General features: G+C 34.4%; 2 protein-coding genes and 1 non-coding gene across 5 annotated transcripts; 2 read left to right on the forward strand and 1 right to left on the reverse strand.

The window, feature by feature from the left end:
* Nucleotides 1–3478: 3478 nt before the first annotated feature.
* TRNAM-CAU (transfer RNA methionine (anticodon CAU)) lies at nucleotides 3479–3550 on the forward strand. The gene has a single exon. It is a non-coding gene; the product is annotated as a tRNA-Met (tRNA).
* A 137-nt stretch (nucleotides 3551–3687) lies between these two features.
* LOC139839892 (uncharacterized) lies at nucleotides 3688–8320 on the forward strand. Of its 2 annotated transcripts, XM_071830096.1 has the most exons (4): nucleotides 3688–3784; nucleotides 4551–4580; nucleotides 5172–6803; nucleotides 7813–8320. In XM_071830096.1, the coding sequence occupies exons 2-4, from the start codon at nucleotides 4577–4579 to the stop codon at nucleotides 8214–8216; spliced, it is 2040 nt and encodes a 679-aa protein (XP_071686197.1). In that variant the 5' UTR covers nucleotides 3688–3784; nucleotides 4551–4576; the 3' UTR covers nucleotides 8217–8320. The 2 variants fall into 2 exon arrangements, with proteins under 2 accessions (XP_071686197.1, XP_071686196.1); XM_071830095.1 differs by lacking the exon at nucleotides 3688–3784 and having other exon boundaries at nucleotides 3823–4580.
* Nucleotides 8321–8537: 217 nt separating this feature from the next.
* LOC139843615 (F-box/FBD/LRR-repeat protein At1g13570-like) lies at nucleotides 8538–11582 on the reverse strand. 2 transcript variants are annotated; one of them, XM_071833726.1, is made up of 5 exons: nucleotides 11434–11581; nucleotides 10571–10696; nucleotides 9394–10158; nucleotides 9142–9300; nucleotides 8538–9037 (listed from the first exon to the last, which is right to left on the reverse strand). In XM_071833726.1, the coding sequence occupies exons 2-5, from the start codon at nucleotides 10589–10591 to the stop codon at nucleotides 8756–8758; spliced, it is 1227 nt and encodes a 408-aa protein (XP_071689827.1). In that variant the 5' UTR covers nucleotides 10592–10696; nucleotides 11434–11581; the 3' UTR covers nucleotides 8538–8755. The 2 variants fall into 2 exon arrangements, with proteins under 2 accessions (XP_071689827.1, XP_071689828.1); XM_071833727.1 differs by lacking the exon at nucleotides 10571–10696 and having other exon boundaries at nucleotides 11434–11582.
* Between the last annotated feature and the right edge of the window lie 4995 nt (nucleotides 11583–16577).

Here is a 16577-nt window from a genome sequence, read left to right on the forward strand (position 1 = left end):
TTTCATGGAGCGTCTTTTGACTTTCTTTAAAACTGTGTCGCATAGGTTTCACATGTAACTATAACTTTGTAACGTAACTTTTGGATGAACAATTCTTGTAAACTTTGAAGCAATCTTTATTTTTGAAAGGAATGCGACATATCTTTGGTCAAACGTCACGTTAAAGACCTATGACCACGCAATGGGACCTAAGTAGTCGACGCCGTCAATTGACGATTTGTCGGGGTCGCTACATGTAGGCTATATACCCAGAAATATGTTATTGTAGACTATGTACTTTAAAAAAGCGTGCTAATGTAAACCAACTTATTTGCTAACCTGATAAATATGACATTTGTTATACATGCTACCGGTGTTACTTTTTTTTTGTTTTGTTAAAGGTGATTAAGATTCACTCATATAGGGCAGCGATTAACATTTTTAATAACAATCTTCATCCATAGCAGCATCAAAATTCAAATTTAATTGCAGATCAAAGACGCGTTCTTCATAAAAAGCTTGAAGATCAAAATTATGATTCAATCTGTTTCAGTTAATGAGTCCAACACGGAATCTTCCCAAAATCATCCAGTAAACACTCGTGGATCCTCATATTAACTTGAACACATCCAGAATCCTCGAATTGATTTGTTGATCGAAAGTTCAAGAAGTTTGACTTGAACAATTTGAGCTCCTTTTGGCAAGTTAAGATCTGAGATTTCACAAATAGCTTCACGAGATGGATTAAAACGTTTCTGTATTTTTACATTTTCTTAAATCATTGTCGAATGATCTAAAGGCCAAAACAGATGAACACTTTCGGTTATGATGAACATGAGATGAAGATCATCGAATCTGTTGTTGTTGATTAAAAATGATAATTAACGAAGCTTTAGTTTCTGATGATGATCATGTTTTAGTAATCAATTTGTTGTTTGAATCATTGAATAATAAACTTGAATTTTATGTGAGATGCTTGGTATCTGATTCGATTTAAGGGATTTTTTAACATCCGTTAACTATAGGGGCTACACATACAAAATGAACAAACCACGGGGACTCTAAGTGTAATGTTTTTAATTAAAAAAAAATGATACATAATCAGTTTAACCGGTCACCTTTTGTTTAAATTAGCACATTTTTTCAAAATAAATAGCCTACAATAATATTTTTCTGTGTATATAGCATACATTGAAACAAAATATACAGTATATAGCCATTGAGTAGCTTAAACCCTATTTATGACTACAAAAACAAATGAAACTCAGTATAATTATTTATGATTACATTATTTCTAATTATGACGAAATCTTGTTGAAAGCGGTTCGTCAAATGTTTTGTCCTACTTATTCTCTTTTCGCTCGGGTAAGGCGATCAAGCTGGATAAAGTTGATGAAAGGGTGGTTAACTAGACCGGGTTCCAAATTCCAATGCCGAAAAGCTTGGTCCGTCTTGATTTTCCTGGCCCATTTGTTGCGATTAGGGATGACAATTATCATACGATCAGATGGATATCCATACGATCCGATCCACTAATAGCGGATATGAATGAATTCAGCAGCGGAGCTTGAACCAAATTATTAAGGGGCCTGAGAACGTTGATACTACTTTTACGTCATGTGCTACCCAACAACTATAAGTCTAGAAATTATAAATTGATGACTAGATTATAGGGATATTGATTGTAATTTGCTTGATTCAATGGTTGAAAATAAATCACAAATTAAATTATTATTCTATTATTTTTTTTAGAAATTTTTTTTTTATTATTATGAAATACTAGAGATATTATATTATTTTATATTTTTTGTAGGTTTCCTATCATAGCTTTACATGTTTTATTTGATTTATTATCAATGCAGAGCTTTATTGGGGTAACTAAGGTCTCGGCCCCTTTTATTTTCTTAATAAGTAGTGATATTTGTAACCCTTTAACTTACAAACATTTGAACTTTTGAATGACTCACTATGAAAAAGTTATTGCCAAAATGATATGAAGACTCGCATAAATTTCATTATCAACAATATACTTCAGGAGTTATAAGATTCAAACCATACTAGCAACATATCTTGGGAGTCAGGGAAAACGGCTGGACATGATCACTCAAGTAGCGAGTTGATTGGGTTGAGTAACATCATCATCAGCCCGTAGTATGATATTGTCCGCTTTGGACACAAGCCGATCACCGACGGGCTACCCGCGCACGAGTACAACCCCGGATCGCACTTCTACCTCACGGATTTACTTCTCGGGTAAACACCCTCAAAACGCGTCATACCAGAAGAGGTATCCACACCCTTATAAGGAGTGCTTTGTTTTCCTCTCCCACCGATGTGGGACGAGTCTGTTACAACTCTCCCCCCCTTCGGGACACTGCGTCCCCGCAGTGCACATCGATGCGGGCCCCAGCTCTGATACCATAAGTAACATCACCATCAGCCCGTAGTATGATATTGTCCGCTTTGGACACAAGCCGATCACCGACGGGCTACCCGCGCACGAGTACAACCCCGAATCGCACTTCTACCTCACGGATTTGCTTCTCGGGTAAACACCCTCAAAACGCGTCATACCAGAAGAGGTATCCACACCCTTATAAGGAGTGCTTTGTTTTCCTCTCCCACCGATGTGATAAGTAACATCACCATCAGCCCGTAGTATGATATTGTCCGCTTTGGACACAAGCCGATCACCGACGGGCTACCCGCGCACGAGTACAACCCCGGATCGCACTTCTACCTCACGGATTTGCTTCTCGGGTAAACACCCTCAAAACGCGTTATACCAGAAGAGGTATCCACACCCTTATAAGGAGTGCTTTGTTTTCCTCTCCCACCGATGTGGGACGAGTCTGTTACAGGTTGCATATAAGGTCCAACTATTAAATCAAGCTATATGATTTTAGATACAATTATTAGTTAGTTTTGTCACCAGGTAAGGCCTCCCATCCGCTAGTTCGGTCGTTAGGTCGAGAAGAAAGGGATTCTGCAGTTGATTGTCACTCAACGATATCTCCTCTACAGTAGGGTTAGTGACTTTTTTATTTCAATTTAAAGGGTGCAACTATGTACTTAGTAGTTGTTGTTATACTACCAACGTGAAAAATCACACGTTGTGGAAATAAATACGAAAAAACCCAACTCGTCAAAATTTAATTTAATCATAGCATTATAATAATTTCTTAGTATATATGAAATGCTAAAGTACCAAAATAGTTGATCATATAAATGTTATCTACAACTCAGAATGTTATAATATGAGATTCAATAACTTTTATTTTCAAAAACTAACTTAGTAACATTGACAAGATAACGTATTTCTACGAGGACTTTCATCGAATACATGGTGTGTTATTTGAGCATTATATTTTTAATTGTATTGCAAGTAAAACATAACTACTTTATTCAACTCAGATAAAAAGAGTTAAAGAGTAACTTTTATTACACAAATAATATGTTAAAAAGGTCTAATAAATTTACGAAACAATTATACCATCAAATCAGAGTGGCGCAGCGGAAGCGTGGTGGGCCCATAACCCACAGGTCCCAGGATCGAAACCTGGCTCTGATATAATAGAGTGGCTTCTGCGTTTAATTTTTGTTAATACACGTTTTTACTCAAAACGGCGTCGTTTGCCCATGACACACCAGCCGCGATATATCGGCTTGGATCCACAAACAACAAAATCTCTTAATCCGTATGTAAAATGTATCCATAAAAAACGAGAAAAAGCCCTAATTCTTCTTCAGCTCATTCGCTTTGAAAATCTCGCGAGATAATCTGCAACTTCATTTTGATTTACCTGTAAGCTCATTTTCCATTTCTCGCTATTTTCTCCACTATTTTATCTTTAAATTATAAATATTTATAAAAATACAATTAATCAATCCCTAGCATCGAGAGATGCTGAATTATGGTACACCTAGAACCCTAATTTTTCTATCAAATGAAGATGATAAACTCTCGCGTGCTGGAAATAATGAATTTATCGATGTTTAGTTGTAACAACTATCAAAATTGAATCAGTTTACTGAATTTGATTGCTATAAGGTTACATTTGTATTCGCATTCTAGTAAATTAGGTTTGCGGAGTATCAACATGTTCAATTTTTGCTTTTACGTTATAATTGATCTATTGATGTATACCTGCTGCAGTTATTAGTTTGTTGAACCTGATTTTGGCCGATTTTGAATTAGTTATGAATTTTAAATAGAACTACGTCGTAATATTTACCGATTTAGAAAGAGATTATAAATTTATAGGTAGCTGTATGCATACGATCTGCAGAGGCAAATTTTAGACATTGTGGTCTCTATATCAGCAGGCCTACAAAGGCATTCGATATTCGATATATTGATTATGTTGTCATCAATGACATATGCAAGTGGCAGTGTGGAAATCGTTGCATTCCATTATCATGAACATTTGGATGATAAGCAACTTTTTTTTTTGTTTACTGGTGCCAAGTTTTTTTCATCAATCGATATATGTTATGGTTCTTGGCTTTGTTTGCTAATTGTATACTAACTATGACAAAACTTCATTGTTTTTGCCTGTTAATGTCAGCAGGGCGGAATGCTAGTTATGACTTCTACATGAGTAAGTCCCCAATTTTTCGTGATTTAAAGTTCGGTATCAGTGTTAAATTTTGATGCATATAGTCACACAATATCTAAGATATGTATAAAAAAATTTGACCGAGTTTCATATTATATATCTATTATTATATTTTTTATCCGTGGATTGTAATGTCTATACGAATGAAATCACTTGAAAATAAACCAAACTTAGGGTGTGTTTGATAAAACTGAATGATTTAGCGCTGAATGATTCAAAGGTTTTAAATGAAGTTGCTTCTAACTGACAATAACCTGTTTGATAATCACTTTGAATGAATAATGTGAATGATGTAAAATTATCTTATCAACCATTGACGTGAATAAAAATTACAAAATAGTCGTTTCTAAGTGTTCTTGATATAATTTAAAGACAATATTAGATAAAATTTACGTGCTTAATGGTTAAGAGAGAATTTTTGCTCTGAATGGTTGAGCACGGAATGCTAAACCATTATCTGTGTCATTCATTCAGAGGTCAGAAACAAACGTGCTGAATGCTGAATGGTTCATCATTCAGCGTTGAACCATTCACTTAAGAGGTAAACAAACTCACCCTTACTCTTCATGACAGTGGTGCGAGAGAAAGATCTTTGCTGGGAGTATGCTGAGAAACTTGACGGAAACAAGGTTAAATGCAAATTCTGTCTTAGAATTTTGAATGGAGGCATAAGTAGATTGAAACATCATCTTTCTCGTCTTCCAAGTAAAGGTGTAAATCCTTGTACTAAAGTTAAAGATGATGTGACCGATAAGGTTAGGGCCATAATAGCATCAAAGGATGACTGTAAAGAAATCCCTTTATCAAAGAAGCGAAAACGAGATGAACCTGAATCACCCATTATTGTCCCTGCAAATAGAAATCTTGTAACCCTTGAAACACCAACTCCAATTACGAGAATCTTTCCTAGTATTACTCAAAACGCCCCTTCTAATTCAAGTGATGAAGAAAATGCTGAAAGAAGTATAGCTCTTTTCTTTTTCGAGAACAAATTGGACTTTAGTATTGCCCGATCGTCATCATATCAACTAATGATTGATTCAGTGTCTAAATGTGGTAACGGATTTAACGGGCCCACACCTGAAACTCTAAAAAACAATTGGTTGGAGACTATAAAGTCTGAAGTCAGCTTACAATCTAAAGAAATTGAAAAAGAATGGTCAACAACGGGTTGCACAATAATAGTTGAAACATGGACCGACAACAAAGCTAAAGCTTTGATCAACTTCCTAATATCATCCCCATCTAGCATGTATTTTCACAAATCAGTAGATGCATCTTCTTATTTCAAGAACACCAAGTATCTTGCTGATTTATTTGATTCTGTGATTCATGATTTTGGCCCAGAAAATATTGTGCAGATAATCTTGGATAACACTCTCAATTGCACGGGTATAGTAAATCACATTTCACAAACTTATGGAACTATCTTTGTATCTCCTTGTGCTTCACAATGTCTAAATGCAATCTTGAAACAGTTTTCAAAGATAGATTGGGTGAATCGATGCATATCGCAGGCACAAATTATTACAAAGTTCATATACAACCAGTCATCACTTCTTGATATGATGAAAAAGTTTACTTTAGGCGAAGATATCATCAAAACCGGTGTCACAAAATACGTTTCCCACTTCTTATCCTTGCAATCGATATTAAAGCAAAGGCCAAGATTGAAACACATGTTTAACAGCCCCGAGTTTACAAATAACCCTACTTATTCAAATAAACCGCAGAGCGTTACATGCATTAGTATAGTTGATGATAACGAGTTTTGGAGGGCGGTGGAAGAGTGTGTTGCGGTTTCTGACCCGTTTTTGAAGGTAATGAGGGAGGTTTCGGGTGGTAAACCAGCAGTTGGTTCGATTTATGAGTTGATGACGAAAGCTAAGGAGTGTATTAGGACATATTATATTATGGATGATATTAAATGTAAGATTTTTTTTGATATTGTGGATCAAAATTGGCAGAGTCATCTTCATTCACCGTTACATTCAGCAGCTGCATTTTTGAATCCTAGTATTCAGTATAATCCGGAGATCAAGTTTCTTGGATCTATTAAAGAAGACTTTTTTAGGGTTTTAGAAAAGCTGTTGCCAACTCCTGAAGTAAGACGAGATATTACTAATCAAATTTTGTTGTTTACGAGGGCCTCTGGGATGTTTGGCTGCAATCTCGCTAAGGAGGCCATTGATGCTGTTCCGCCTGGTATATATTTGTGGCTTTTTACCTCAATAAAAGTTATTTTTATATTTTTGTTTACTTTTTAGAAGTCTGTTTAGTTTTTATGTGTAAGTTGTTTAGAAAGATGGTTTGTGTGTTCTTCTAAATGTTCTAGAGGTGGCAAGATACTGAAACGGGTCTAGTTTGGGTTGGCTTGGGTTGATTGACTTGTAAATACATTTTTGTCTCTTAAGAAACTAATTAATATTCTCACTCCGTCCCAAAATAATTGTACTTTTTTGACTTTTCGAAGTCTTTTTCTATCAACTTTGACTTTAAATATCTTTATTTGTGTTCAAAAATTTTCAATGAAAATTATATGAATAGATTTGACTTTAGATCTACATTTTATTAGTATAACTTTCATCAACTATTATATAACACAATCAACTATTATATAACACAGGTAAAATTATTTTAAGTCAAAGTTTAGAAAGAAAGACTTTGAAAAGTCAAAACAAGACATTCATTTGTGTAACAATATTTTCCACATTCTGATTGTTAAAATTTACATCAGTAAGCAGTCATATACCTGAAAAACGGGGTCAGGTTGGGTCGAGACCCGAACGAGTTTGGGTCGAAACGGGTCAGTTTTTATATGGGTCAAACAGGTTGGGTGTAAATGGGCCAGTTCATGTAGAGTTGGGTCGAGACCCGTTTCTTAAAGTTTTTAAACTCGTAAAACCTCTAGATTATAATACATTTAAAATCTCGTAAAGACCCATTAGTGACCCGTTGGACCTTCTATATATTTCTTAGGCTTCATATGGGTCTAAACTAGTCTTAGACCCATCCTTTAACTTTTTTATGGACCGGGTGGTTAAATACCTAACCCAATGGACCTATTTTTCAAGCTATATGGGTCTCAATTGCCAGGTATAAGTAAGCACTAATCACACTTGACCATGGTTTACTGATTGGATCTTTAAACGTGTGATTTATGTCTCATCGTTATAATCTCACAAATTTTCTACTGAATGTTTTTGCTTTTCAGGAATTTGGTGGGAACAATACGGTGACTCTTCTCCAACGTTACAACGAGTTGCCATGAGAATACTGAGTCAGGTTTGTAGTACTTCTCCATTTGAGAAGCATTGGAGTACGTTTCAGCAAATTCACTCTGAGAAACGAAATAAGATCGATAAAGAAACTTTGAACGATATTGCTTACATACATTATAATCTAAAGTTAGCGAAATCCAAAAATTCAAAGTCAGATGCAGATCCAATACAACTAGGTGAGATTGATATGACTTCAGAGTGGGTTGAAGAGACAGATAATTGTAGCCCAACTCAGTGGCTTGATCGTTTTGGTCCAGCTCTCGATGGTAGCGACTTGAATATAAGACAGTTCAGTAATTCTATGTTTGGTTCCAACGACCATTTGTTTAATTTGTGATGTATATTTATGTTGTAATTGTTTGCAAAACTCTGTTTGTGACAGCCGTAGGAACATGTAAATTGTAGCCAGGAAGGTTTAATTGAATGGTTGATTTTAGTTTTGATAGGAAGTTGCTTTGTATTCTCTTATATACTCGAAGCTTTATGCTCTTGTGGTGTAGGAAGTATTGAAATCAATGACAAAATATTCAACGAATGTTAGTAATCAAATTATGGTGTGCAGGTTCTCCCTAATTTGAGTACTAGATCAAGTTGTGAATGGGTCAAGATTAGTCAGAACTAACAAGAAATAATCATTATAAGTCAAAAAAACTAGGTCATGGAAGTTAAACAATAGAATCATCAATTATTTGATACATAATCACTACATATAACCAATCAACATAATCTCAACTTAAATAGAGTTCATAGCATAACACAGAAAATCATTTAGAGAAACGCACACAAGTCCACCCCTTAAACTAATCACTCGTGCTAATCGGATACATCAGGAACAACACAAAAAAGACATGACGACCCTATGGTTGCAAGTTACTTTTAACAGATAGAGATTTTAGCTTCGGGGGAGGCTCTTGAGAACATCAAAAGCTTTGCTGAGAACTCAAAGTAACCATTAGTTCCATATAGAGGAGTTGAAATAGACATGAGTTGTAACAAAGAACAATTAGCAAGTAAACACTTGATCAATGATAGTTCAACCTGTGAGTCTTTCGTCAACTCCAACTCCACATTCCGAAGCTGCTGCAGGTTACCCGTTATCCCGCCTTTTACTTCATCATAAGTAACAGGAGATGGCCAGACACGATCCTTGTCTACGGCCTACAAACATTAATAAATTATTGTTAAGGTATTTAATTTTTAATACTACATAAACATGCATCACAAAAACAGAAATGGAATGATATATCTTTCCTCCTACCTACCTTGATCTTAAGGATTTTCAAATTCGGGGAGCCCTGAATCAAGTCAAACAAAAAGACAACCATGGCACGGTTGTGATAATCAAGGTCCAAGACCTCAAGAAATTTAAGGCTATGCAAAACAGACAAGGCCCCGTTTCTAGCAGCATCGTCTACCGAGAACTGTTTAAAAAAAAAAAAAAAAAAAAAAAAAAAAAAGTTACTTCATTTATGCGATTAAAAAACAATCATAAAGCGAATTGTAGGCTTATTTACCTTGCAGTGCTGAAGATCTAAAGTTAACTTATGAAGCTTTGGAAGAAAGCCCACAAGTTGAAAGATATGCGAACTAGTGATTGCAACATCATGATAAGGCATACCTAATGAAAAAATTAATTCTTTGAGATTTTTAAGTTTTGTAATCTCTGCCTGTTTCATTTTGGTCATACAAACTGGATCATAGATTTTCAGAACCTCCAGTTGAGGACACAAACTTAATACCTCCCAACAACTTACCCAATCCAAGTCAAGTGACAAAAGATTCGGAAAGCCACGAATACTAGCATTACGAGGAAGACAACAACAATGAAGTATCAAACGTTTCAAATCCACACAAGAGAAAATATTGGTAGGCAAAATAATTGGTGCAGGTTTCTTATTTATAACAATCATCTCCTTGACACTTTTTCTTGACAGTAACTTAACCCAAAGAGATAGATCCTGTTGATCGAATCTTTTGTAATCACTTGGTACATAAAGAACAAATTTTGTTATGGAGCCTTCGTGATGAACAAGAAGTCTAGTTATAATCTTTCCATGATCAATGTCGCCTTTTTTTCTCACTATGCACTCAAAGAAGTCCTTGTTGAAAACGAGTTGGTTCATCTTAGTCCATTTATACCTCCAATTTCTGGACAAGATGCTGGTCCTCACCGCATCTTGTAATGGCAAAAAATCAAGAATACAACTTACTACATTGCTTGGCATCGTGTTAATAATATCTTCCCGTGCATATTTAGATTCCGGTACCATTATTTTATTCTGAAAAGAAAAAATAAAATAAGTAATTTATTAGTGAAGCTATAAAACATAACTCATTATCATCAGTTATCTACTTTTAGGCCTTCTTTTACATTTGTTCTTATAGCTTCCCTAGTAGAACGAGGAAAGTTGTTATAAAAGACAAAATCGATGGTATAATTGTCTAGAGCCGGGTCAAAAGATCGTTGAGCTTTGGTTTGTTCGTTTGGTTCCTTTGTCTTCGGGTTTAACATCACAGATCAGGAAGAAAGAAAAAATACAGCAACTCTACTATAGCAAAAAAAAAATCACATATTCAACACAAGGATAATAAATTCATAAGGCAATCAAATGAAAACGAATAGTTTGTTAATGTATTATTGACAACCAATATTACTAATCTTCATATGGCCTTCAAAATTTAAATGGTCACCTTCAATTTCATGAACTTCATACCATTCTCTATTTGACTTATACATTTGAATCACCAATAAAATTCCAAAATCCTTTATGATCTCGTGTACATAATCGCACCTTATAGCTTCAGCATATTTATCAACTGTGCTATACACATGCATAAAAGTACTTATCCATCAACGTAAACAATTGACTGGTGTACTATCTAACAATTTGTTAGACATATGACAAAAGCAGATTACTTTGGAAAATTTAGAAAACCAAAGACTATAATAAAAATGAAGCTACATAAAATATTAAAAACTACGGCATTTTGTCACGTTGATAGGAGATCAAGAAGATGTTGCAATTGCTATTTCATCTGCTATAACATATAAACTAAATACATCTTTAGAAAAATAGAAATTTGCAACAGTTGTAAATATTGGTATGAAAAAGTCAACTTAAAGTTATGTATTCACAAGATTAACTTCGAAATCTTCTTAACATTCTTGTTTATAGAAGTCAAAAACATTCTAACAATACATAAAATAGATCTAAATAATAACTAAATTGCACTTATAATAAATAAATAAAAATAGAATTTGTACAGATGATAAGCTTAGCTGTGTTTAGTTGTGCATATACATATACACCAATAATATAGGACTAAATCAAGAATATATACAGATGAATGTATCTAATTTGATTCAAATATAACAAAATGAAGTTAAATAAATGGCTACTCTAAAAAAGAAGCAAGAAAACATCGAGTGAACATTAGCAGTTGCGTTTGCCTCAAACAATTAATGCCATGATCGATTAACAAAGCATCAAATCAGCTTCCAAAAGAACAAAATAAATAGAACCCTAATCGCATGAAGAAAGAGATGATATTACCTGAGGCCTAATCGTAGGAAGTTAAGTTCGTAACTGTCTTCCAAATACTACTAAGAACCTTAACTTTCAATTTTCATGAGCTTTTCTCTGACATCGTGACTACCAACGGAAAAATAAAAGAGTGAAGTGATACGGTTTAAAGGATGAAGGTGAAGATGAGGGTTTTGGGTTAGTATATAGTAATGTTTAGATGATAAGGAAGTAGAAAAAATTACGTCGTTAGTACCCGTGGTTTGTTCATTTTATCAACATAGCACCTAATGTATATTTTTTTCTTCAATGGTACCTAGGGTTTCATTGTATTACGCTAGTGGTACTAGGCCTTAACGTCTGTCACTTGTATCCGTTTAACCCCTCACATGCGTGGCACATGTAACGACCCGACCAAAACCGTTATTGACGGCGCCGTTAACTTAGGTCCCGTTGCGTGGTCGTAGTCCCTATATGAGACTCGTTTGACCAAAATTATGTCGCATTCATTTGAAACGTACAAGACTTGCAAAGTTTAGTTTACAAACAATTCGACAACAAGTTTAAGATTACAAAAATTGTAAAGTATAAATGAAATAACTTGCGACATAATATAAGTTGAAAATCACAGTTGCTATAAATAGCGTAAGTATGTATGCTTTAAGGTTTAATCCAAAAGTGCTATCACTAGCGTATGCATGTATGCTTGACTCCATTCAAAGTAATCAAAGTGTGCGGAAGCATGTATCAAGTAGCCGAGTATGAACCTGAGAAACATATAGAAAACTGTCAACGAAAAACGTTGGTGAAATCATAGATGTATTTGTAAACGTTGTTTTTGAACCACAAGATTTAGTATTCCCATAGTTGATTATCAAAATCGTTTGCATTCCAAAAGTATTGTTCGCGAGCACCCAATTATCAAGACTTAACGTTTCCTTCCATAGAACCCCATCACAATAGTGTTAGAACATACACTGTTTCTCGAAAATATATTTCATCCGTAGACGGTAGCGAACCGTCCGTAATGAGGGTTTGTCAAACCCGTATGGCCACACAATATAAGTTCTCGCTTACACCCTGCAAGTGTAACTAATGATAATCGAATTGAGGATTTTTTTGTTCTAACTCGCTGTGGAATGTTTGTTTCATCGTACTTGTGTTCAAAGTATAAAAGTAAGTAGTACAAAATGTGACAAAGTATATGTTTCTCAGCCCACAATTTAAAGTATAAAAAGTTGTTGAAAAGGTGGGACTATGATCTCACCTCGAGTGCACGAGTATAAAGGTACTTCACAAAGTAAACGTGTGCATGAAAGTTGCTTAGCCTTGACCTAAACAAGTAAGTTGTATCAATTAACCGGTTACGACACAAGGTCGAGCGAAATGTGTTCAATTAGTCCTATGGCTCGTTACGACTCGAATAGTATAGCACGTGAATCACGTTGTCAAGTTTCATGCAAGAATCAAGTATAAAAGCATGTTAGAACGATTGTATAAAAGTTTGGTTAAGTTTGACTAAAAGTCAAACTTGGTCAAAGTCAACGAAAAGTCAACACGTTCGGGTCGGGTCCCAAACTATTTTTCTAAGCTTAGAAGTCATATATGAGCATGTTGGCCAAGTTACATGTTAATCGGAGGTGCGTAGCATAGCAAACATTTTTCGAAATTTGACAAAGTAGGTCAGAACCCAAACACGGCTATTGCCGCGCCGCGGCCAAAGGTGTCGCGCCGCGACATTAGGCGTGGCCTGGTACCTGGTCAGTTTCAAAAGTTCAAGTCTTGATCCAAAATTCAATTTAGCACAAAACGCAAACCGTAAACACTTAGAATACGCATCTTATATCATTGGAAAGCTCTTTTGACAAGGAATACAATTAACTACCTTTCACAAGCAAAAACATCAATTACAATAACCGAAAACTCGTCAATTGATCAAGAAGGGTTTATTTTCAAAGTTTCAAGTTCGTAAAACGTATTTTATGATTCGGAAATCCAATTTACACATACGATATGCCGTTCCGAAGGTAATTAAGCATACAATGCATCTAAACACTTACTAACAACATTAACAAGCATTCAACGCATCAAAAGTTCATTTCAAAGTCTATCAAACCCTAACCAAAATTCACAAAAATCAATAATCATGTGTTTGAAGTTTTCTTAATCAACCTACGCATCAAAACGAAGCTAGTGATACTAGTAACACAATTAAAACATGAACTTTAACAATCAAACAACATTTAATCTTCCAAAATGCAAGATTAAGCAACCCATTTCAAATGTTCAAACTAGTTACTCAAAACAACAAATCGAGCAAGTAAATCATATATTCATGCTAGACACGAGCCATAGACACTAACTAACACCATTTCAAATCAAAAACACGAATTTAGAGAAATCTAGAGTTTTAGAAATGTTACCCAAACGAGATGAAGTTGGTATCAAATTGTAGAGGATGAAGAGAGGATTCCAAATATGTAATTTGTTTTGTTGTAAGCCTCCTAGATCGAATTTAGATGATGAATGATTGAATTGGGTGTTTGTGTGTGTGTTCTTGCTAGAGAGAAAGAGAGAGAGATGGAGATGATTGAATGGTGGTGATTGGGGTGGACTAGTTGACCTAGTCAACTAGTTTGCCCCGTGTCAATTTTAGTCCCTCGAGTTTAGAAGCGGGTGCGGGATTTTACCGAACGGATATTTTGAAAACGCTCGAGTAAACGAGTGATGTTATAATTAAATAACGGAAATATTATGAACGTTAGTCAACGAAAGTTACGAATTTTAAATAACGAAAGATATTATAATAAAAAAAAAAGACAGTGTTAAAAATAAATTTAACGGAAAAACGCGGGATGTTACAGCACATGTGAGGGTAATTTCGTCCATGTAAATTAATTAACTCCTTATACATTATACAGCCGTATTATACAAAGGAGACGTGCATCATTGGCATGTGTAACCAACCTACGTTGTTCTTCTTCTTCAACAACTTGAAACACCAAACCCTAGAATTATTGTGAAGTGTTAACAGTGGATACAAGATTATACCAGATGCGAAAAGAATTAAACTCATTTGATCTGAACTTGATTTATGGTATGCCTCTTTTTTTTTTTTTTTTTTTTTCTGTTACATTGCAGTTGTGGAATTGAACCTTGAATTTATAGTCCTTTGAATTTTATGCAGTTTTGTAATTGAACCTTGACTGATGTTGTTAAATTAGTTAAAACAGTTTATAAAAAATGGTCATTTACACAGTTTAGTACTAAAACAGTTTATGAAAAATTGTTTGGTCTAAATTACCACTTGTTAAAACAGTTTATAAAAAATAAAAGAAAAAAAAGTTTGACCATTTACACAGTATACTACTAAAACAGTTTATAACAAATTGTTGGGTCTAAATTACCACTTGTTAACACAGTTTAAAAAAAAAAAAAAAACAAAAGTTTGACCATTTACACAGTATACTACTAAAACAGTTTGGAAGTTATTGAAATTGGGTTAAAATAGTATTCTAGGGTTTTGGGTAAAAATAACACCATTTGTTGACTGACTATGACTTTGGGTTAAAATGACCTACTATGTACTTTAAACACAAAGGTACTAAAACAGTTTGGTCCTAAACATGTTAAGACTCATTTTATAGTGTTTTAGGGTTTTGGGTATAAATTACACCATAAGTTGACTGACTTTGACTTTGGGTTTAAATGACCTACTAGGTATTTTTAAACACAAAGGTACTAAAACATGTTGGACCTAAACATGTTAAGACTCATTTTATAGTGTTTTAGGATTTTGGGTAAAAATTACACCATAAGTTGACTGACTTTGACTTTGGGTTTAAATGACCTACTAGGTATTTTTAAACACAAAGGTACTAAAACATGTTGGACCTAAACATGTTAAGACTCATTTTAAAATGTTTTAGGCTGCATTCTCGAGATTTTTTCATGAAAGGGTTAGAGATGATAGCATATATGATTTTTGCTGTGACTACAATCAGCCCATTTTTGGGGTGATTGTGAAGGAAAAGGAATGTTGTTGTATCAATATAATAAAAAAGTAAACGTTTATAATTTTATATTTACTATTACTCAGTATTACTCTTCTTCAAAATTTCCAAGTCACCATACAACCTCTTTGTTCACGGTACAGCCTCTTTGTACAAACAAGTTCTCTGTTTACTCCCTATTATTTTATATATGTTATATATATAAACACATACTCCGTATATCAGTTGGTTAAAATGAAAATAAATAAAATGAATTACTAATGAAATTTATATGTAGTATTAGTTATCGAAATTTCAATGTTGTTAACTTGCTGTAAGGAGCAGATGACTCAATAAAGTAGCACTTGTTAATATACAGCAAAGATTAATTATTTGTGATACAGGTATGGTGGACAATGGTGCTGGATTCGGTGTGGGCCCAACTAGCCCAATCACTTTGGCATGTGATGATTATATGGTTGTCAATGGACCAATGAATGGGCCTAATGTGTCAAGAGGAATCTGGGATCCAGGAGGTTGACGAGCAAGGGAAGAAAAGGGAATTAGAATTGGTGTAAACTAATTCTCCTAAATTTTTGGTCTTTATTTTAAGTTAATATTTATCTCTTAATTTATGGTTACCTATATCCAGACTATATATGTGGAGTTTTGTGTTAGTTTTAAACTTAGTTTTATGATATTGATATTCAAGTGGAAAAAAAAAAAAAAGAGCCATAGGCTTTGGTTTTGATTCAACCGTGAAGGTTGTAACAGTTGATCCGAGAAGGATTAGCTATTTATCTTTATATTCAACCGAGAAGGTTGTGTTTCGATTAAGCCGTGAAGGTTTTAATCATTTATCTATATTTTCTATTTAGCCATCGATCCTTCATTCCACATTATTTGGTATCAGATTTCAGGCATGGCTAAACAAGCTGAGATCGAGAAATTGCATCGCAAGATTCAAAAGTTAGAAGACATGAAAGATCTCGTGCGAAAAGTAGAGATAAAGCTTGAAAATCTTGAATTTTCAAGAGATGCTCAATCGAATGACCTGGTTAATTCAGTTGATTTGATTTTTAATATTGAGTATGTTCCCGAACCTTGTATGCTTGAAGACTCCGTACCAATTTATGATACTGGCGGTGAGAAGGATGAAGAGGAAGAAGAGGCACAAGCGGA

The sequence above is a fragment of the Rutidosis leptorrhynchoides genome, chromosome 4, assembly GCF_046630445.1.
Source record: "Rutidosis leptorrhynchoides isolate AG116_Rl617_1_P2 chromosome 4, CSIRO_AGI_Rlap_v1, whole genome shotgun sequence".
Taxonomy (NCBI): Eukaryota; Viridiplantae; Streptophyta; class Magnoliopsida; order Asterales; family Asteraceae; genus Rutidosis; species Rutidosis leptorrhynchoides.

Excerpts from the sequence above, each read along its gene's own strand:
- LOC139839892 (XM_071830095.1), top strand. The coding sequence starts at position 4,469 with ATGTTATGGTTCTTGGCTTTGTTTGCTAATTGTATACTAACTATGACA. Across the intron at positions 4,581-5,171 it reads TAGTTATGACTTCTACATGA|TGGTGCGAGAGAAAGATCTT; the intron begins GTAAGTCCCCAA and ends TCTTCATGACAG. Across the intron at positions 6,804-7,812 it reads CATTGATGCTGTTCCGCCTG|GAATTTGGTGGGAACAATAC; the intron begins GTATATATTTGT and ends TTTGCTTTTCAG.
- LOC139843615 (XM_071833726.1), bottom strand. The coding sequence starts at position 10,591 with ATGAAGTTCATGAAATTGAAG. Across the intron at positions 9,301-9,393 it reads TAGATCTTCAGCACTGCAAG|TTCTCGGTAGACGATGCTGC; the intron begins GTAAATAAGCCT and ends TTTTTTAAACAG. Across the intron at positions 9,038-9,141 it reads TGAAAATCCTTAAGATCAAG|GCCGTAGACAAGGATCGTGT; the intron begins GTAGGTAGGAGG and ends TAATGTTTGTAG.